Here is a 23,832-nt window from a genome sequence, read left to right as displayed (position 1 = left end):
CAGATGGAGTTCAACCTGGAGAAGTGTGAGGAGGTACACTTTGGAAGGATAAACTCCAAGGCAGAGTACAAAGTAAATGGCAGGATACTTGGTAGTATGGAGGAGCAGAGGGATCTGGGAATACATGTCCACAGATCCCTGAAAGTTGCCTCACAGGTAGATAGGGTAGTTAAGAAAGCTTATGGGGTGTTAGCTTTCATAAGTCGAGGGACAGAGTGTAAGAGTTGTGAGGTAATGATGCAGCTCTGTAAAACACTGGTTAGGGCACACTTAAGGTACTGTGTCCAGTTCTGGTTGCCTCACTATAGGAAGGATGTGGAAGCATTGGAAAGGGTACAGAGGAGATTTACCAGGATGCTGCCTGGTTTAGAAAGTATGCATTATTATCAGAGATTAAGGGAGCTAGGGCTTTACTCTTTGGAGAGAAGGATGAGAGGAGACATGATAGAGGTATACAAGATATTAAGAGGAATAGATAGAGTGGACAGCCAGCGCCTCGTCCCCAGGGCACCACTGCTCAGTACAAGAGGACATGGCTTTAAGGTAAGGGGTGTGAAGTTCAAGGGGGATATTAGAGGACGGTTTTTTTACTCAGAGTGGTTGGTGCGTGGAATGCAATGCCTGAGTCAGATACACTAGTGAAGTTTAAGAGACTACTAGACAGGTATATGGAGGAATTTAAGGTGGGGGGTTATATGGGAGGCAGGGTTTAAGGGTTGGCGCATTGTGGGCCGAAGGGCCTGTACTGTGTTGTACTACACTATTCTATGTTCGATGTTAATATGGGTAAATTTCCATGATTTTACACTAACAAAGTGATATCTTGCGGAATGATGTGCAGGTTCATCAGGTACTTGTTCTGTTGGGTCGTTGAGACTGAAGCTCAGGATGCTTCAATGAGTTGATGCACTGCATCCTTCAAGACATAAACTTCACTGCGACAGCATGCATGTGTTGAATGCTTAGGGTGCAGCAGCACTGACGGTACTATTTTAGTAAAGCATAAAATCCCAAGAGAAAAATAGTGAACAAGATGAAAACAACAGGAATTCTGCAGATGCTGGAAATTCAAACAACACACATAAAAGTTGCTGGTGAACGCAGCAGGCCAGACAGCATCTCTAGGAAGAGGTGCAGTCGACGTTTCAGGCCGAGACCCTTCATCAGGACTAACTGAAGGAAGAGTGAGTAAGGGATACTCACTCTTCCTTCAGTTAGTCCTGACGAAGGGTCTCGGCCTGAAACGTCGACTGCACCTCTTCCTAGAGATGCTGCCTGGCCTGCTGTGAACAAGATGAGCTGATCAGATAATTATATTCTGATATTTAGCTTTTTGTGTGTTTTTGTACATGCATCCATCCAGGAAAGTGAATGGTATTCAATCACTCTCCTTACATTGCCTTGGAGAGTCACAAGTATAACAGATTGCAGCGTAACAAGAATCTGACCTATTTTCATAGCATAATTTTTTTTAAACTGATGTGGTCCAATTGAGTTTCCTGTCAATGGTGATTCTTCCACAGAGTGTTAATGGGGGAGTCTGAGATGAGAATATCATTGAATAATGTCAGGCCCAGGTGGCTTCACTGCCCCTTTTCAAAAATAGTTATTTCTTGCTATGTGTGCTGGATTGCTAATTGCCTGAATGACCCATGCCTGTTTGGTGGTTAGGTTTTGCTGGATATAGACCTGTGTTAATTCATAATTTGAGAATGCTCAATTGCACCTTGTGTTAAACAAGAGAATAGCTTCACTTTCCTCCTGACATGGAAACAAGCGTAGATGAAGCACCTGCAGATAGTTGTGCCAAGCATGCGATCCCCATGGAACTCTTTGTTATGTTATCAGACAAATATAATTAGATTCCAACATCCAGGAATTGTTTTTACCAACTTAGATGCTCACTAGATAAAAATCTGTATGGCAAGGGCGCTGCTCATATCAAATTTGACCGATTATACAACTGGTGGTGAATGAATTCATAAGACATACTGCACTGCAACTTAATATCCAGTTTTGCTTGATTATACTATGTACAGTATGTATTAAATTAAAAAGCTCTTTACAGAAGTTGATAATTTATTGTGTAAAACAGTTTGTGAAAGATACATTTGAGGCAGTAACAATATTGGACACAATTTACAATATATTCATGACCATTCAACTACAGAACGTGTTACTTTTTGGTACTTTCACTGTAATTGAACGGCAAAAGTCACAAAGCTACATATTTACAGGAATATGTAGCAATTTCTGAGACCTAGCATAAGAAAATAACTTTGCAAAAGTTTTCTCTGGCATGCTGCAGAACAAATTGGCTCAACTTTCTCTCATCTTGGCCACTGGAATCATTAACACTATGAATATATAGTCACTCAAAGTATTTTGTAATTGTGCAAATTTTGGCGCAGAATTTTGCTTATAGATGATTTTTACAAAACATATTGAGCTTTTATTTGATCTTGCACAGTGAAGATCAAATTTTGCAACAGTTGTGATTCCTCTTCAAAGATCTTGCCCTGTTCAGCCTTTACAGATGGATTTTATCTTCTCCAGTACTTTAAAGAGAACAATAGCAATGAGTAGTTATCTGGAAATTCATGACCAGACAGCTCAATATAATTCTTTTCCCTATATCTATGGTACTTAACAAGCAAAAAGCTGAAAGTGTATTATTTTCTCAAATTTAGGGTGTCCATTAACAAAATCCACACTTGATTTCTATTTTAGCCAGTGCTCTAACATATATGTGATCTGGGTTCATTGCATGTAGAGTAACATTTAAATACCACTGTTTAATGTTTTCAATCTATTAATACAGTACATTTTTCCCCATTGCCTCCCCTGGTATTTCATATTGCCTGCCCAGTTAACAATATTTAAGAATTTTTTAAAAAAGTGACATCAGAAGAAAGGGCCTTGTCGTTAAATCGCTTAATGCTTTGTATACAATATAGATTACATTGAAATAGATAATCTATAACTACAGCAAAATAACTAATTGTGGTCTATTGCAAGGACAATCTAAAAAGGCACATGTAATGTTGATAGACTTTTCTATGTTTGGAATAAGTAGCACATGGAAGAGATTTTCAAGCTGGGTTGTTGGAGACACATGCCTTTCTAATTAAAATAGTTACAAGTATCCTTTGCCCTTTCACATTTCAATACACTTTCAGCTTTCTGTTTTCCTATCAGCTTCATATTTTCTCAGTCTAGCCTCATAATGGAAGCCTAGTTACTGTAAGCAAACCACCTTCAGTTCTATTTATATCAGGCAGACGGTATTAACTGCAAAGAGGCCCTTTAAGCAGAATGTAGTTAAAAACATGAAATTGGGTAACAAATTTGGATCAAAGTTGTGATTATAACAAAACCATAAAAGCCAATAATGAAATATATCCTTCATTGTCACATACACTTAAAGCAATTCTAATTTCAGGAGGCACAATTGATAATTGAGAAAAATGAACAAAAAATGTAACATTGGACATGGAAAAATTTGGAGAAAAAACCTGTGACCTAGGCAGTTCTGTGCATTGTTACAATGGAGTAGTACTTCTACATGATTAACATGATTGTGCTAATAACAGGGTTCAACATTTGAAGAAAACAAAGTTAGGTTTGTTTTGGTACCCACCTGAGCAAATTTGTGTATTTGTTCCACTACTGCAGCAAACAAGGCACCCACACTTTCATCTATCAAGCTCTGCATGTAATGAACAGCCTCTTCATCAGAAAGATCCAGGCGGAATTTGTCCTGAACCTACATGTATAATGACAACATAAAAATAGAGACAAACATGCTACTTGCATCCCCAGCTTTCAAACTGTGTTTTATCCTCACACTCTCTTAAAACCACAAGAGAAAGCTGAAACAGCAGAATATAATAAGTAGATCTCAGCCAGCATTTGTGCAGAGGTCAAGATTGAACTTAGGTTCTATTCTGATCTCAGATGCTGTTATTTTGAAGTTTGCATATTATCTATGATCATGAGAGTTTCTTTTGGTTTCCTTTCACATTCTGAAGATGTGCAGGCAATTGGTCACTGCAAATTGTGCTTAATGTAATATATTATATTCTGCTGTTTCTTTTCCCTGTTCTATTTTTTTTCCAGATTTCCTGCATCTGCAACTTGTTACCTTCAGTTGCCTTGACGTCAAAGGTTATGGGGAGAAGGCAGGAGAATGGGGTTGAGAGGGTTATTAAATCAGCCATGAAAGAATTGCTGAATTTTGGTCCCATGTCATACGGGATCACTGAAAGTGGCTTCTTGATTTAGAACATAGAACAATACCCTTGAGGATTATAAAGCCAGAAAAGAAGGGAATAAGGAAAACCAAGAGGGGCCATGAAAGTACTTGGATTAAAGAGAATCCCTAGGCATTCTATACATACATCAAGAGCAAGAGAATAACTACAGAGAGGTAGAATCACTCAAGGATAAAGGAAGGATGAGGAGGTTGTCGGTGAAGTCCTTAATGAGGACTACATTAGTATTTACCGAGGAGGATCTGGAAGATAGGGAGATCAGTGTTGAGTGTATAGATATGCTAGGACACTTAGAAGTAAAGGAATAGGAAGTGTTGAGACTCCTAAAGAGCATTAAGGTGGATAAGTCCCCAGGGCCTGTTGGGATATAAATCCAGGTTATTGAGAGAAGCAAGGGATTGCTGTGGCCTTGACCAATATTTTGTCCTTTCTAGTCACGGGCCTGGATGACTGGGAGTAGCTAATGTTGTTCCATTATTCAAGGAGGGAACCAGGAATAATCCTGGAAATTATACACTGGTGAGTTTCACGGTAGTGGTACGAAAGTTAATGAACAGAATCCTTAGGGATAGGATTTATAAGCAGTTGGAAAGGCATGAGATAATTAGGGAGAGCGAGGATGGCTTTGTGCAGCACAAATCATGTCTTACTAATTTGATTGAGTTTCTGAAGCGGTGACGAGGGTGATTAATGAAGAGAGAGCTGTGGATGTTGTTTACATGGATATTTGTAAGACATTTGACAAGAACCCTCCTGGGAGGTTCATTCAGAAGATTAAGAGGCATGGGATCCATGCTAAATTGGTTGTTTGGATTCAGAACTTGTTTGCCCATAGAAAACAGAGGGTAGTGGTCAAAGAAACCTATTCTAGCTGGAAGTCTGTGATTAATGGTGTTCCACAGGGATCTGTACTACACTTCTGCTGTTAGTCATGTATATAAATGACGTGGATGAAAATATAGATGTATTGGTTAGTAAGTTTACAGATGATACAAAGATTGATGGTCTTGTGGATAGACTGGCAAAGAATACAATGGGGTATAGTTCAGTTTGCAGATATGGGCAGAGAAATGACAGATGGATTTTAATCTGACCGAATCCTTAACAATGTTGAAGAGCAGAAGGAACTTGGGGTCCAAGTTCACAGCTCCTGAAAGTGGCTACATAGGTTGATAGGGTGGTTAAGTAGTTACAAGGCATGCTTGTTTTTATTAGTAAAGGCATCGAGTTCAGAAGTCAGCATGTTATGTTGCAGCTTTATAAAACTCTAGTTAAGCTGCATCTGGAGTATTGAGCATAGTTCTGGTCATCCATTACAGTAAGGATGTTGATGCTTTGGAGAGGGTGCAGAAGAGGTTTACCAGGATGTCGTCTGGATTAGAGGGCACATGCTGTATCAAGAGGTTGGACAAACTCGGAATGTTTTCTCTGAAACATCCGAAGCTGAGGGGGGGAGCTGATAGAGGTTTATAAGATTATGAGAACCATAGGTAGAGTACACAGACAATATAATTTTCTAAGGATTGGAATGTCTAATACCAGAGGCAGGCATTTAAGGTGAGAGGGGGTAATTTCAAATGAAAAGTGAGGGGAAGTTTTTTAAAAACAGTGTGGTGGATGCCTGGAATGCGCTGTCTGGGGTGGTGGTAGAGGCAGAAATATTAGAGATCTTCAAGAGACTTTTAGATAGGCACACGAATATGAGGAATATGGAAAGATATAGACATTATGTAGGCAGAAGAGGTTTATTTAGTTAGTCATTTGATTATTAATGTAATTGGTTGTGGGCCAAAGGGCCTGTCCTTGTGTTGTGCTGTACTGTTCTATGTTCCAGTACCACATAGTACAGGGCTTCAGCCCACAATGTTGTGTCGAGCTTTTAACCTAATCTAAGATCAATCTAACCCTTCCCTCCTACACAGCCCTCCAGGTTTCCATCATCCATGTGCTTATCTAAGAGTCTCTTAAATGCCCTTAATGTATCTGCCTCTATGTTCTATGCACATATCATTTTCTGTGTTTAAAAAAAAAACACCTCTGATATCCCCTCCTACACTTTCCTCCAATCATCTTAAAATTATTCCCCCTCATATCTGCCATTTTCACCCTGGGAAAGTCTTTGGTTGTTCACTCAATCTATGCCTTTTATCATCTTGTACACCTCTACCAAGTAACCTCTCATCGTCCTTTGCTCCAGAAAGTAAAGCTCTAGCTTGTTCAAGTTCTGGTCACCTCATTATAGGAAGGATATGGAAGCTTTAGAGAGCGTGCAGGGGAGATTTACCAGAATGCTGCCTGCTCTCTAAATCTGAGCACAATACTTCAAGTGTGGCTTTATAGAACTGAGCTACTAGAGTTGAAGGTGTTGTCAGTTTCAAATGGTATACACCAAATTGCCACTGATAAAAAAAAAACATCCATGGCTAATTTCTTGTACATTAGCTCAACTTTTTAAATAGTAGATTTTGTATAGATGTAAAGCTGGTTGTTTCATGCTTGTGTTAGTTTTCAGCTCTGTTGTTTCAATATCAAGCAGCCAATATATTGCTAAGGTGAGACAATTAATTTTATTCAGTTACAATTAAAGTTTTGCATTTGTCTTACTTTCTAATTATCCAAGCAGATTAAAATCTTAATTAAAACATGGTTGAAATTTGTTGAAAACGTCATTTACAAACACATCTTAGTAATGACTTGGCAACATTGTATACCTAACAGCACTCAAATGCACAAATACACTGCAATGCCAATTATGTTTAGATTCAGAGCCACAATAAATCAAAGCATTAGCTCAGTTTCATGTCATGTCATTGTGTTTGTTCAAATGACCAGCCCACCCTGCCTCCCTAGCAATCTCTGTATTTCAGACAGCTTCACTCTAAAACTGCTAAATAAATTTAGTTAATGCTATACAGAATTCTGAAAAAAAGTTCTGCAAAATTAATAAAAACAAATGTCTTTAATAAAAAGTGTAATTATGTAAAATCAGTAATAAACTAACACTTTGGAATACTATAAATAATGTATGAAGTAATGACAGTAGATATTTAGGAAAATTACAAAATTATTTATGATTGTATTGCACTTTGTTCTGTGAATGCCTGCAAGTAAATGAATTGTAGGGTAGCATATGATGATAGATACATATTTTGATAATAAATGTACTTTGACCTTTGATATTCTTGTTCATCCTGAAAGGACAATAGTTCCACCTTGGAACAAGACCCACACTATTGATTCTTAACATCAAGTTTCATCATCTATCTATATGGCATGAAAGAATATCAAAAACATGTATCATAACACTAGAAAATAATTTCAATAATCTTAAATTTCACATTGGAAATTAAAAAATATGGGAAAATTCTGTGTAGCTTCAATTTGTTGCTCCCCTTTCCTACTTGTCACAATACCAATTCCAACCCATTTAAGACTGCCCACAGATGAAACATTAGACAAGTGATCAAAGTAAAAGCATTTTTTAAAATAATCTATTCTATAATTAAATTAATATCCAATATTCAAAATTACTTAGCATTATGTAGAAACAATATCTTACTAATCCTATCCCATCGTTTTACATACAAAAATGTTGCAACTCCTTTACATCCACTTTGCTAAAACAATACCAGTTAAAATTTTAATTCTGGTCTTGCACATTGCTGGTGGTTTTCCATTTTTCATTCAGATGGCCTAGATCAATGCTTGAATGTTTAACATGCCAGTTGTCTGTAGCAGAGTAATGTAAGTAATCAGGTACAGTTATTACCTCTTACATCTGTGCTACCACATAAACATGGTGTAATCAGAATTTGCACACAATGAACATCAAAGTCACCTTCATTTTCACAAACACTTTTATCCACAAAGGTTACATTTTATTTTTACAAGTTATTAAGAAATCTTCTTTATTTTAACTAGAAGTGTATTCTCTCACCCTAAGCGTACTGAAATCTTGTATACAAGTGGATAAAGAAAAAGCTAAAATGTTACAAGCATAATTGGCCAATAGTGCACAACGTCACTTCATTCCACATGACAATACGCAGAAACTGAATGTGCTGGCTGTTGGGAAGTAGCAACTATAATCTGAGAGAATAACAATGTAAGGTATAATAAGTCATGAATATAAACAAGAACCAGCCTTCAAAATGTTTTCAAATGTACCCTACAAGCAGCAATCTGTTTGAAATTATATAGAAAGCTGCATGAATAAAGAAAGTGAAAAGAGTGAGCATCGCTTTACAGTGATAGGTCACTTGAGTGAAGTGTTTTAGAAAATGATGCTGACTTGGACATTTTATTTTAGATCCAGCAATCTCAATTTAACTCCAGTTCAAAGACCAGCTTGTTTAAGCTACAATTTGAGGTGTTGGGGTTGTATTTGTCAAAGTAGCAGACAAAGTAAAATCTGTACACAGCAATGTTAGTATATTTTCTGGCCCCAGAAGAGGTGATAGAAGACTGGAGGACAGTAGACCATGTCAACTGTAATAATTCATGGATTTCGTGCCACATCCATAATAAAAATAATCAATTCAGTTCAACAAGATCTTCCCTTAAAGTCATACAGATTTTCCTTAATTATCCTTGATTAATCCTGATGTCTCAGTGTCAAATTATACTACTCCTGCAATAATTCTTCTAATAATTTCCTTACCACTCATGTTGGACTTACTAAGCTGCAATTACCAACTTGATCCCTCCTATCTTTCTCCTATGGTGATATCATATTTACTGTTCTGCAAACATCTAGCATGTCATGAATTCCAGGAATCCCCTCTCATGCCTCCCAAAGCAGCTTGCAATATATCCCATTTGCCTGTGGATTTATTGACCTGCAAGGCCACGAATGACATCTAACAGCATCTCCTTTTAATGGTAATTTGTTCTAGAATTCCACAACCCATTTTCTCAAATCTTCCAGTTGCAAAGCTCTTCACCACAGTGAATCCAGGTAAGTATTCATTTAAAACCTCACCTACATCCCTTGACTTCATGCACAAATTATTCAGTCCTTCATGGTCCTGCCATTGCATTACAACTGCATCAAAAATACTACCTCCAAATCACATACTTGCACTTGCATTTATAGTCCTTCTAGACAAAAAGCCCATAATTCTCCCCAGCACAAGGACTGCAGCTTTTCAAGACAGATAACCAGGATACTCTGAAGATAATCAGCACTGCATCATACATACAATATTTCTTCTGTTTTTTAAAAAAACAACTCTACTGCAGTTCATGGGAACTGAACTGCAGAGATGGAAGAAGGGGCGGTTGGCTCACAAAGCTTGCAGGCAGTGTGAGGGGGAGGACAGACCCGGTGATAGAGAAGGAATGCGCTCAGTCTGATGATTTGAGGTGTGCCTATTTTAACGCTGTTACGTACCCCGTAACTGGGTTGCCAAACCAGCAGATATGGACCACTTAGTTAGAGTCTGGATTACTGGAATTAAGAAAGTTTTATTAAAGAAATAAGTAACACACTCTAATCGTAAGGATATAAATGCAACAGGTTAGCAATGATAAAACACACATGTACACAGAACTAGGGTAATAGGAATCAATCAAGCTCTATCGCAGTCTAGGGGTAAAATGATCAGTCTCAAGTGACGCAGAGTTCAGTTCAGCTTAGTACAGTTCGCAGTAATCGCTGTTGTGCCGTTGGAGAGAGAGAGGGAGAGCGAATATGCAAATTCTGATTCAAACTGACCTTTGATGTTCCTCGCAGTTAGCTTTCGGGCGAGCCCTTTTACTGTCTTCGGAGGTCACCGACTGTGACCCCTCCGTTCTGGATACGATCGTTCTTCCGCGGTGAACCCGGCACCCAGGCAAGGGCGGACACACACACCAGGTTCCCGCCGATCGTCCCTATTCACCCTGTGCGTCTGTGGTTGGCCCCGCGATCACACCTCCAAACTCTCACCAACTTGTGGGGGCACACTGCTTTTCCAGGGTCTCGTGGTGTCTGTCGTGCCTGAGCGAACCTGTTCCTTTTATCCTCCTGCTGGGGTATCACCTGTCCATCAAACTTCAAACAGTTCAGGTTCAAAGCAACCGGTCTGTCAATACTTGGAACTGTGTCTCTTTTCGTTAATCTCTCTCGTCTCTCATTAACATTTTGAACGCTTCTCCCTTTGTCTCTCTTATCTCTCTCATCAGCATCAATCTTCTGATAACTTGGTTTTTCATCACAACGCAAGTATCATGAACAAAGCGGATGAGCTTAGAGCATGGATCAGTACTTGGAGGTATGATGTTGTGGCCATTACAGAGGCTTGGATGGCTTATGGGCAGGTATGGTTACTTAGAGTGCCAGGTTTTAGATGTTTCAGAAAGGATAGGGATGGAGGCAGAAGAGGTGGGGGTGTGGCGCTGTTGATCAGAGATAGTGTCACGACTGCAGAAAAGGAGGAGGTCACGGAGGGATTGTCTACCGAGTATCCGTGGGTGGAAGTTAGAAACAGGAACATAGAAGAGCAGATAGGGAGACAGATTCTGGAATGGTTCAATAATAATCTCTCATGATGGGAGATTTTAATTTCCCCAATATTGATTGGTATCTCCCTACAGCAAGGGGTTTAGATGGGGTGGAGTTTGAGAGGTGTGTTCAGGAAGGTTTTCTGACACAATATGTAGACAAGCCTACAAGAGGACAGGCTGTACTTGATCTGGTATTGGGAAAGGAATCTGGTCAGGTGTCAGGTCTCTCAGTGGGAGAGCACTTTGGAGAAGGTGATCACAATTCTATCTCCTTTACCATAGCATTGGAGAGGGATAGGAACAGACAAGTCAGGAAAACATTTAATTGGAGTAAGTGGTAAATGTTCAGGGGATATTTGCATGATGTTCTGCATAGGTAGTTTCCAATGAGCCAGGGAAAGGATGGTTGGTATAGCAACCATGGTGTACAAAGGCTGTAGAAAATCTAGTCAAGAAGAAAAGCTTACCAATGGTTCAAAAACTAAGTAATGATAGAGATCTAGAAAACTATAAGGTGAGCAGGAAGGTGCTTAAGAATGAAATTAAGAGAGCCAAAAGGGCCATGAGAAGGCCTTGGCGAACAGGATTAAGGAAAACCCCAAGACATTCTACAAGTAGGTGAGGAGCAAGAGGATAAGATGTGAGAGAATAGGACCAATCCAGTGTGACAGTGGAAAAGTGTGTATGGAACCGGAGGAGGTAGCGAAGGTACTTCAAGGATACTTTGCTTCAGTATTCACTACGGAAAAGGGCCTTGGTAATTGTAGGAATGGCTCACAGCAGACTGAAAAGCTTGAGCATATACAGTGGCATGTAAAAGTTTGGGCACCCCTGGTCAAAATTTCTGTTACTGTGAAAGATGAACTGATTTCCAAAAGGCATAAAATTAAAGATGACACATTTCTTTAATATCTTAAGCAAGAAAACTTTTTTATTTCCATCTTTTACAGTTTCAAAATAACTAAAAAGGAAAAGGGCCCGAAGCAAAAGTTTGGACCCCCTGCATGGCAGTACTTAATAACACCCCCTTTGGCAAGTATCAAAGCTTATAAACACTTTTTGTAGCCAGCTAAGAGTCTTTCAATTCTTGTATGGGGGATTTTCGCCCATTCTTCCTTGCAAAAGGCTTCTAGTTCTGTGAGATTCTTGGGCCGTCTTGCAGGCACTGCTGTTTTGTGGTCTATCCACAGATTCTCGATTATGTTTAGGTCAGGGGACTGTGAAGGCCATGGCAAAACCTTCTGCTTGCGCCTCTTGAGGTAGTCCATTGTGGATTTTGAGGTGTGTTTAGGTTCATTATCCTGTTGTAGAAGCCATCCTCTTTACATCTTCAACTTTTTTTTTTATGTACAGTGTGATGTTTGCTTCCAGAATTTGCTGGTATTTAATTGAATTCATTCTTCCCTCTACCAGTGAAATGTTCCCCGTGCCACTGGCTGCAACACAAGCCCAAACCATGATCGATCCACCCCCGTGCTTAACAGTTGGAGAGGGGTTCTTTTCATGAAATTCTGCACCCTTTTTTCTCCAAACATACCTTTGCTCATTGCGGCCAAAAAGTTCTATTTTAACTTCATCAGTCCGCAGGACTTATTTCTAAAATGCATCAGGCTTGTTTAGATGTTCCTTTGAACCTTCTGAATAGAACTTTTTATACTGTAGAACCTTGGTCAGACACCACTTGGAGTACCGTGCTCCGTTCTGGTCACCTCACTACAAGAAGGATGTGGAAACTATATAAAAGGTGCAGAGGAGATCTAGAAGGATGTTGCCTGGATTGGGGTGCATGTCTTATAAGAACAGGCTGAGTGAACTTGGATTTTTCTCCTTGGATTGACAAAGGATGAGAGGTGACCTGATCAAGGTGTATAAGATGATGATAAGGTGCTTGGAAGTGGGTACAGAGGAGATGTCAAGGTTAAAATTTTTTACACAGAGAGCGGTAAGTACATGGAATGGGCTGCTGGCGACGGTGGTGGAAGCAGATACCATACGGTCTTTTAAGAGACTCTTGGATAGGTACATGGAGCTTAGAAAAATAGAGGGATATGGGTAACCCTAGGTAATTTCTAAAGTAAGTATGTGTTCGGCATAGCATTGTGGGCCAAAGGGCTTGTATTGTGCTGTGGGTTTTTTATGTTCCTATGCTTCAGGCTCCCTTTAGTTATAAGCAATTAGACATACTGCTTCTCTCAAGTACTCATTAAGCACAAAGTACATGAGGCAGCTACTGCATCTTTATAATTAAAAATAATATATACATCTAAATTATTCTTATAAAGCAGTGGCCTTAATAAGAATCATGGAAAAGGGATATACCTGAAAATGTTTAATTTTTTTTGTAAGGGGAACAATTCAGTATTGAGAAAAGGAACAAAATTTATAACGAAACAGAATAAGAAGAGAGCTAATATCAATTAGGAAATGGCAGCTGGAATTTCTGGTACAGATACTAAGGAAAGAGAAGCTCAAACATCTTGCAGTGATGGGAATATTGATAAAAGAAAAAGTTGCAGTTGACAATGCATGACATTTATGAGTTACATCAAGGGATGGACAGGCGAAAGCTTTGAAGAGCTTATTAGAACTTCTCAGATTAAAGACAAATGAAAGACCATGATAGCCACGTCCTATGACACAGCACATGATGATAATGTTGATTATTATATGGCTTTAATGTTCATTAAAAGGACTTTATCTAACTAATTTTTACAAAGCAGCAAGAAAATACTTATAGCAGAACTTGAAAAAATCATTTAATTCAAGAGGGATAACATATTCACAAAGTTTAAAATCAATCTTGCTAAAAAAAAACACTTTCAATAATTCTTATTCCAATTTTGATTTGGACCAAATTAAAATATGAAATGATTCATTTATTAGTTATTTTTTCTTTAAGAATAATTATTTATAATTTCAATCAGTAACCAAAGTGTTTACCTTTTTCACAGTCTTATCAGGCTCCAGAGCAATATCCGGAATGTTGGCATCCACCATCAGTGAGAAAAGATTTAGAATTAGATTAGAATATCTGGAAGAATAATAAATATTTTGGAGACATGGTCAAAGAATCATGTAAGTTGAATTCATGAGAAAGGAATATCTTTTTCATATCAAATGAAAAAATTCCGACTGTTGGAGACATGACTGAACTATCACAGTACTGATTCAGAGGTCATGCTTATCCATGCTTGCAAATTTGATTATTCCAATAGTCTTTTTACAGCTTTCCTCATTCTACTGTTACCTTGCTCTAACTTGTGCCAAGTCTCATTTGTCTATCAAGCTTGTGCATGCAGACTGTGCCAACTCTGCCGGATTCCATCGTCAGACAACTTCCACTCCCCTCCTCTTGCAGAACTTCAAAGGGATTGTTCGCTTTTGAGCTCCTGTCTACCACCAACCACTTCCATCACATAGTTCCCCAGGCAACCGCAGGAGATGCAACACCAGTTCTTTTACCTCTTCCCTTCCCACTGTCACATTATGTCAGTACAGGTGGCCACAGGCTGATAGGTCAGAGTGGAGATGGGATAGAGAATTAAATGGTGTTTAAACTTGAGTTCCAGGGGGATGGGAACAACAATGCCAAAACAGTTAGTGGTGAAGTTATGGAGGCAGATGTTGGTAAGCTCTGAGACAAAGTTAGGAATCAAAAGGTTGCGCACAGTGCGACTAGTGTCCAGAACTGTCCGTGTTTCAATGCAAGAAGCATTGTAGGAAAGGCAGATAATAGTGCTGAAGATGAGGCAGCTGGTTTACAAACTGAGGCAATGTATATTGGGGAGAGGCTGTTGATAGGGCAAAACTGCAGTCAACCGGATGAGTTGCAATGTAAAAGGCACATCGAAATGGATAAACACAGGACACAAGGTGTTGTATTTGAATGTGCAGAGTATGTGAAAAAAGGTAGATGAACTTGCAGCACAGCTGCAGATCAGCAGGTATGATGTAAGCATCACCAAATCAAGGATGAAAGATTATAGCTGGGAGCCTAATATCCAAGGATACACATTGTATCGAAAGGATAGGCAGGAAAGAAGAGGGGCGGCGTTGCTCTGTTGGTTAAAAAAAAAATGAAATTAAATCATTAGAAAGAGGTGACATAGGGTTGGAAGGAGTTGAATCATTGTGGATAGAGCTAAGGAACTGTAAAGGTACAAAGACCCTGATGAGTGTTGTATACAGATGCCTCCAGCAGTAGTAAAGATGAGGCCTACAAATTACAGTGAGATAGAAAATGCATGCCAAAAGGGCAATATTACAATAGTCAAGGGGGGACTTCAATATGCAGGCAGATTGGGGAAAATCAAGTTAGTTCTGGATTCCAGGAGGGGCATTTCTAGAATGCCTACAAGATGGCCTTTTAGAGCAGTTCATGGTTGAGTCCACTATTGGATCAGCTATTCTGGATTAGGTGTTGTGCAATGAACTAGAATTGATTAGAGAGCTTTTGGTAAAAGAGCCTTTAGGGGTAAGTGATCATAATATGATTGAATTCACCCTGAAATTTGAGAAGGAGAAGCTAAAGTCAGATGTATCAGTATTACAGTGGAGTAAAGAGAATTACAGAGGCACGGCCGGGGAGTTGGCCAGAATTGATTGGAAAATACGTCTGGCAGGGATGATGGCTGAGCAGCAGTGGCTGGTATTCCTGGAAGCAAATTTGGAAGACACAGGATATATACATCCCAAAGAGGAAGAAGTATTCTAAAGGAAAAATGTCACACCCATGGCTGACAAAAGAAATCAAAACTAACATAAAAGCCAAAGAGAGGGCATATAATAGAGCAAAAATTAGTGAGAAATTAGAGGTCTGGGAAGCTTTTAAAAACCTACTGAAGGCAACTAAAAAGTCATTAAGAAGGTAAATATGGAATACAAAAGTAAGCTAGCCAATAACATTAAAGCAGTTAGCAAAGGTTTCTTCAGATCGTCATCATCAGGTGCCATGCCCAATTTGAGCTTTGACTGTCATGGCCCACACACTCCTGTTTCGGGTCAAGTGGATCAATTCATTGGTACTTATTTCCAGTTCTCTGGCTGCTGCCTCCATCATCATTTGTCTTTGTCTTCCTCTTGCTTTCTTCCCTTCAATCTTTCCCATAATTACCGTGCATTCTAACTCCTCTTTCCTAATCACATGTCCAATGAAGTTATGTTGCCTTTTCATGATCTCATACATTATTTCTCTGTGTTTGCTCTGTTCATGACATTCCCATTAGATATTCGTTTTGTCCATGATATTCTTTGCACTCTCCTCAAAAACCACATCTCTGCTGCTACAATTCGTTTCCTCGTTACTAAATATTGTCCAACATTCTGAGCCATATAACATAACTGGATAAACATAACATTTCAGTACTTTGAGGCGGGTTGTCATGCCTAGCTTAGTATTGGTCAGTATACTCTTCATTCTCGCAGAAGTGTCTCTTGCCATCCCTATTCTTCTTTTGATGCCCATGTTGCACCTGCCATCTGATGTCACCCAGCTTCCTAAGCAGCAAAAGTTCTGTACTTGTTTTATGTCTTCCCTGTTTATTCTCAGCCTGCAGATAGGATTCTCCTTCTTTTTCGATATCACCATACATTCTGTCTTTTTGCGATTGACAGACCCATTCTTGCACTTTCTTCAACAATTATATCGATTAAGTTTTGTAGTTCTTCCTCTGTGCTTGCAATTAACAGTGTCATCTGCATATCTGAAATTATTGATGTTTTCACCACCAAATTTGATTCCCAAGATGTCTCTTACTTTTTGTAATATTGTTTCACTGTACACATTAAATAAATCAGGGGAGAAAACACACCCTTGTCTAACACCTCTCTTGATTTTCGTAAACTGACTCACTTCTCCATCTATTCTTACAGTGGCAGCTTGTTCCCAGTCCAGATTTCTGATTAGGTGGAGGTCTTTCGAATCTAGATCTAGAGTTTTCTGTAATATTTCAAATAACTTATTGTGCTTCACTTCATCAAATGCTTCTGTGTAGTCGATAAAACAAATAAACAAATCTTTTTGCACTTGAATAACTCATTCTGATAGTATCCTTAACATTAATATTGTGTTTGTTGTACCCTTGTCTTTCACAAAACCACATTGTTCTTTACCTATTTCAGCTTGTATCTTACTTTTAGTTCGTCCTCAAAATTCTTAGAAGTATCTTGGTGATATGACTCATTAAACTTGTGGTCCGATGAAATTCGCGTTCTATTGCTCCAGGTTTCTTAGGAAGAGTGATAAATACTGATTTTTTTTTCATCTCTTCTGATATTATTCCAGTCTCATAAATGTCATTGATTAAATCAGTAAGTTTTTCAATTCCATAATCTTCAAGGGCAATAATTTGTTCTATTACGAACTCATCAGGACCTGTTGCCTTTCCTTTCTTCATCTTATTTATTGCATTATGAATCTCAGATTTTAAGATACTTGGACCTTCAATGTTTTCCTTAATTTCTGGTTTTCGCATCGATCGTCTTCAAACTGAATATACTTAGTCCATCTGTTCATAATCTCATCTTTTTCCATGATAATGGTACCAACCTTTGCTTTCAAACATCCACCTGAAGAACAGAGGAGCTTTTTACCAGTGATATTCTTGATTTGTTGATGTAACCTTTTTGGATCAGTAATAGGGATTCTTTCTATTTGCTCGCATTCCTGGATTAACCATTCTTCTTTGGCTTGTTGACATAAGCTTTTAACTTTTTTATCGAAGGACTTGTATTCCATAGGATTTGCTTTCTTCAGTCTCCTTTCTTCCATTAGATTTTTGATTTCATCTGTCATCCATTTATTCTTTGTGTTTTTTTCTTTTTTAGGAACCACTAACTTTGCTGATTCTACCAAGGCATCCTTTAGAGAGTTAAATTTCATTTCTACATGATTGCTACCATCTTCAACAGATTCTATTTCTAGACTTTGAAATCTATTCCTTACTTCAATTGTAAATTTTTGTCTTAAGTTTTCTTCTTTAATTAATTGCAAGTAGTCAAGGGATTGTTCAGGTTTTTGCTTCTTTAGTTTTTTAAGTTTTACTTTTACATGACATACTACTGGTCACTATTACAGTCTGCACCTGGATAACAACACACATCAAAGTTGCTGGTGAACGCAGCAGGCCAAGCAGCATCTGTAGGAAGAGGTGCAGTCGACGTTTCAGGCCGAGGCCCTTCGTCAGGCCTAACTGAAGGAAGAGTGAGTAAGGGATTTGAAAGTTGGAGGGGGAGGGGAAGATCCAAAATGATAGAAGACAGGAGAGGGAGGGATAGAGCCAAGAGCTGGACAGGTGATAGGCAAAAGGGGATACGAGAGGATCATGGGACAGGAGGTCCGGGAAGAAAGACGGGGGGGGGACCCAGAGGATGGGCAAGGGGTATATTCAGAGGGACAGAGGGAGAAAAAGGAGAGTGAGAGAAAGAATGTGTGTATAAAAATAAGTAACAGATGGGGTACGAGGGGGAGGTGGGGCCTAGCGGAAGTTAGAGAAGTCGATGTTCATGCCATCAGGTTGGAGGCTACCCAGACGGAATATAAGGTGTTGTTCCTCCAACCTGAGTGTGGCTTCATCTTTACAGTAGAGGAGGCCGTGGATAGATATGTCGGAATGGGACGTGGAATTAAAATGTGTGGCCACTGGGAGATCCTGCTTTCTCTGGCGGACAGAGTGTAGATGTTCAGCAGGATCTCCCAGTGGCCACACATTTTAATTCCACATCCCATTCCCATTCTGACATGTCTATCCACGGCCTCCTCTACTGTAAAGATGAAGCCACACTCAGGTTGGAGGAACAACACCTTATATTCCGTCTGGGTAGCCTCCAACCTGATGGCATGAACATCGACTTCTCTAACTTCTGCTAGGCCCCACCTCCCCCTCGTACCCCATCTGTTACTCATTTTTATGCACACATTCTTTCTCTCACTCTCCTCTTTCTCCCTCTCTCCCTCTGAATATACCTCTTGCCCATCCTCTGGGTCCCCCCCCCCTTGTCTTTCTTCCCGGACCTCCTGTCCCATGATCCTCTCGTATCCCCTCTTGCCTATCACCTGTCCAGCTCTTGGCTCCATCCCTCCCCCTCCTGTCTTCTCCTATCATTTTGGATCTCCCCCTTCCCCTCCAACTTTCAAATCCCTTACTAACTCTTCTTTCAGTTAGTCCTGACGAAGGGTCTCGGCCTGAAACGTCCACTGCACCTCTTCCTACAGATGCTGCTTGGCCTGCTGCGTTCACCAGCAACTTTGATGTGTGTTGCTTGAATTTCCAGCATCTGCAGAATTCCTGTTGTTTGCACCTGGATATGTTTTGCATTGAGTCACTGAGTTTCTAAATCTTTGGTTTATAGTAATAAAGTCAATTGGATTTCTGGTGTTATCACCTGGACTTTTCCAGGTCCACAAGTGTCTTGGATGGTTTTTAAAGTAGGTATTCATAATGACCTGATTATTCATCTTGCACCATTCTACCCATTTCGCACCTCTTTCATTTATTTCCCCTAGTCCAAACCTTCCTATTCCATCAGCACCTTGTCCTACTTTGGCATTTAGATCTCCCTTGACAATAACAATATCTTGAGATTTGCATGCATTCTTTGCTTGTTCAAGCTCTTCATGGAATTTATCTATATCCTCATTTGTTCCATCAGTTGTTGGTGCATATACCTGTATAATTGCTCAATCAAATGGTTGTCCCCTAAATCTAACAAGGAGCACTCTTTCTGATATTGCCCAATGTCCAAAAACACTTTTTGCCATGATTTCATCCATAAGAATTCCTACTCCATTAGTATGCGATGTTCCACAAGAATAAATTAGTGTTTTATTTCTATTCTGACATGTTCCAGCACCTATCCAATGAACTTTGCTAAGTCCCATTATGTTAATCTTTAGTCTTTCCATTTCATTTGTCACATTGTCCAATCTTCCTGCAACCGGCGATGAGACTCTGAATGGGGACTTTCAGAGCGTTGGGGAAAGTGGGGTTACCCCATTACTATTATCTAAATTCTTCAGATACCTAAGTGTAAAACAGAGGCGAAAGTGGATATTGTATAGCTGGAAAAAATGCTGGAGAGGAAGTAATGAGGGACAACAAAATGGCAGATGAACTGAATAAGTATTTTGCATCAGATTTCATTGTGGAAGGTCCAGGAATCAGGGATCATGAAGTATATGAAGTTACCATAGCTAGCGACAAGGTTCTTGGGAAACTGAAAGGTCTGAAAACAGCTAAGTCACCTGGACTAAATGGTATTCACCCCAGGGTTCTGAAAGGTGGCTGAAGAGATCATGGAGACACTAGTAATCAGCTTTCAAGAATCACCAGATTCTGGAATGATTCTGGAAGACTGGAAAATTGTAAATGTCACACCACTCTTCAAGAAGGGAGAGAGGCAGAGGAAAGGAAACAATAGGCCAGTTAGTAGTAAGGAAGATGTTGGAGTTGATTATTAACATAGAAACATAGAAAAACTACAGCACAATGCAGGCCCTTTGGCCCACAGTGCTGTGCCGAACATGTACGTACTTTAGAAATTATCTAGGGTTACCCATGGCCCTCTATTTTTAAGGATGAGGTCTCAAGGCACTCGGAGGCACATAAAATAGGCCATAGTTAGCATGGTTTCCTCAAGGGAAAACCTTGTCTGACAAATATGTTGGAATTCTTTGAAGAAATAACAAACAGGGTAGACAAAAGAGAATCAGTTGATGTTATGTACTTGGATTTTCAGAAGACCTTTAACAAGGTGCCACAGGCTGCTAAAAAAGTTACGATTCTAGCATAGATAAAGCAGTAGCTGATTGGCAGGAGGCAAAGAGTGGGAATAAAAGGAGCCTCTTCCGGTTGGCTGCCGGTGACTAGTGATGTTCCACAGGGACCTGTCTTGGGACTGATTCTTTTTACATTTTAAGTCAATGATTTGGATGATGGAATTGATGGCTTTGTTGCAAAGTTTGCAGACAACATAAAGATAGGTATAGGGGCAGGTAGTTTTGAGGAAGTAGAGAGGCTACAGAAGGACATGGACAGATTAGAAGAATGGACAAAGAAATAGCAGACAGAATACAGTGTCAGGAAGTCTATGCTCATGCACGTTGGTAGAAGAAATGAAAGGGTTGATTGTTTTCTAAATAGGGGAAAAAAAATTTAAAAAGAGGTGTAAAAGGACTTGAGAGTCCTTGTGCATGATTCCCTAAAGGTTAATTTACAGTTTGAGCCTGAGGTGAGGAAGGCAAATGCAATGTTTGCATTCTTTTCAAGAGGACTAGAATATAAAAGGACGTAATGTTAAAACTTTATAAAGCACTGATGAGGGAGGCCTCACTTGCAGTACTGCAAGCAGGTTTGGGCCCTTATCTTAGAAAGTATATGCTGAAACTGGAGAGGGTTCGAAGGAGGTTCACAAAAACGGTTCCAGGGATGATGGTTTGCCATATGAAGAGCGTTTGATGGCTCTGGGGCTGTATTCAGTGGAATTCAGAAGAATGTGGGGTGACCTCATTGCAACCCACTGAATGCTGAAAGGCCTTGATAGAGTGAATGTGACGAGATTGTTTCCTAGGCAAGAGAGTCTAAGACCAGAGGACACAGGCTTAGAATGGAGGGGTGTCCTTTTAGAATGGAGACGAGGAAGAATTTCTTTAGTCAGAGAGTGGTGAATCTGTGGAATGCTTTGCCACAGACAGCTGTGGAGGCTATGTTTTTATGCACATTTAAGATAGAGGTTGATAGATTCTTGATTGGTCAGGACATGAAAGGATATAGACAGAAGGCAGGAGATTGGAGCTGACAGGGAAATTGGATCAGCCTTGATGGAGTTGCATAGCAGACTCGATTGGCCAAATGGCCTAATTCTGCTCCTATATCTTATGGCTATCTAAGGATCCAAACAGTCCTTCCAAGTGAAGCAATAACTTACGTGCACTTCTTCCAGTCTAGTGTACTATCCACATTCAGCATTCACAATGAAGAAACCATCTCTTCAATGATGGAAAATCCAAACTCAGACTTAATGACCATTTTATGAAACTCCTGTGTTCAATGAGCTCGCCTACCTCCAGGTTTAATTCTCTATTGCAACGCCACTCTGACCTATCTGTCTGTGGCCATATTGAGGATCTGCGTTAGCTTGAAAAATTGCACCTTATCTGAATACATGAGCCTTTTGGACTCAAAATTCTGCTTTAGCTAACTCACTTCCTCTAAATTTTTGCTGTATGTCACCCATATATAATAATGGCTCAGTTTTTCTCTATCAGCACAGCCTGGACATGTCCCACAGTCCTCATTTTACAATTTGTATGCTCTTTTGTTTTTATTCTGATTCTCTGATTATGTTCATGCTTAGTTCATTTTCTTTCCTTCCAACTATCTATGATGTCTACAACTCATCTGCACTGTATCTCTATTTTCTACCATCAGAAATATTCCTATTGTCCTTATTATACCATAAGACATAGGAGCAGAATTAGGCTATCTGGCCCATTGAGTCTGGTCCACCATTCGATCATGGCTGATACTTTTTTTTTATAATCTCCTCCTCAACCCCAGTCCCCAGCCTATCCCCGTAACCTTTGATGCCATGTCCAATCAAAAACCCATCAATCTCTGCCTTAAATACACCCAACGACCTGGCCTCCACAGCTGCCTGTGGCAACAAATTCCACAAATTCACCACCCTTTGGCTAAAGAAATTGCTCTGCATCTCTCTGTTTTGAAAGGGCACCCCTCTATCCTGAGGCTGTGCCCTCTTGTCCGAGACTCTCCTACCATGGGAAACATCCTTTCCACATCTACTCTGTCTAGGTCTTTCAACATTCAAAAGGTTTCAATGAGATCTCCCCTCATCCTTCTGAATTCCAGTGAGTACAGACTCAGAGCCATCAAACGTTCCTCATATGATAACCCTTTCATTCCTGGAATCTTCTTGTGAACCTCCTCTGGACCCTCCAATGCCAGCACATCTCTTCTCAGATGAGGGGCTCAAAACTGCCTCACCAGTGTCTTATAAAGCCTCAGCATCAGATCCTTGCTCTTGTATTCTAGACCTCTTGAAATGAATGCTAACATGGCATTTGCCTTCCTCACCACTGGCTCAAGCTACAAGTTAACTTTCAGGGTGTTCTGCACAAGGGCTCCCAAGTTCTTCTGCATTTCAGAGTCCTGGATTTTCTCCCTGCTTAGAAAATAGTCCACACTAGTAGTAGAAATAAATAAGTGCATGACCATGCATTTTCCGGCATTGTATTTCATTTGCCACTTTCTTGCCCATTCTCCTAATCTGTCTAAGTCCTTTTGCATCCTAGCTGTTTCCTCAACACTACCTGTCTCTCCACCAATCTTTGTATCATCTCCAAACTTGGCAACAAAGCCATTTATTCCATCATCTAAATCATTTATATACAGCATTAAAATAAGTGGTCCCAATACCGATCCCTGCGGAAAACCACTGGTCACCGGCTGCCCACCAGAAAAGAATTCTTTTATACACACTCGCTGCCTCCTACCACTCAGCCAATGCTCTAACCATGTTAGTAACTTTCCTGTAACACTATGGGCTCTTAACTTGGTAAGCAACCTTAAGTGTGGCACCTTGTCAAAAGCCTTCTGAAAGTCCAAATATACAACATCCACTGCAAACCCTTTATCTATCCTGCTTGTAGTCTCCTCAAAGAATTCCAACAGGTTCGTCAGGCAGGATTTTCCCTGAAAGAAACCATGCCGACTTTATACTATCTTGTCTTGTGTCACCAAGTACTCTATCACCTCATCCTTGATAATTGACTCTAACATCTTCCCAACCACAGAGGTCGGACCAACTGTCTATAATTTCCTTTCTGCTGCCTTCCTTCTTTCTTTAAAAGTGGAGTAACGTGTGCAATTTTCCAGTCCTCTGGCACCATGCCAGAGTCCAATGATTTTTGAAAGATCATTTCTAATGCCACCACAATTTCTAATGCTACCTGTTTCAGAACCCCTAGGGTGCAGTTCCTCTGGTCCGGGTGACTTATGTACCTTATCAATCCCTCCTCCACTTTCTCTGCTACTAAAACTAATATTTTCTCTCT

General features: G+C 39.8%; 1 protein-coding gene across 2 annotated transcripts in view; it reads right to left on the bottom strand.

Moving 5' to 3' along the window:
* Positions 1–2,071: 2,071 nt before the first annotated feature.
* The window catches only part of pik3c3 (phosphatidylinositol 3-kinase, catalytic subunit type 3), a 137,279-nt gene continuing 115,518 nt past the window's right edge, over positions 2,072–23,832 (bottom strand). The window contains exons 23-25 of one of the 2 annotated variants that reach the window (XM_072252439.1): positions 13,701–13,791; positions 3,641–3,766; positions 2,072–2,558 (exon numbers count right to left, since the gene is read on the bottom strand). In XM_072252439.1, the coding sequence (XP_072108540.1) occupies positions 2,544–2,558; positions 3,641–3,766; positions 13,701–13,791 (232 nt within the window). In that variant the 3' untranslated portion in view covers positions 2,072–2,543. Of the gene's footprint in view, positions 2,559–3,640; positions 3,767–9,976; positions 10,297–13,700; positions 13,792–23,832 lie in introns of those variants that run through there. The other variant, XM_072252437.1, reaches the window with a different exon arrangement.

Source organism: Mobula birostris, chromosome 3, assembly GCF_030028105.1.
Source record: "Mobula birostris isolate sMobBir1 chromosome 3, sMobBir1.hap1, whole genome shotgun sequence".
NCBI classification, from domain to species: Eukaryota; Metazoa; Chordata; class Chondrichthyes; order Myliobatiformes; family Myliobatidae; genus Mobula; species Mobula birostris.
The sequence above is the reverse complement of the archived record's forward strand: the minus strand, read 5'-3'. Positions and strand labels throughout refer to the sequence as shown.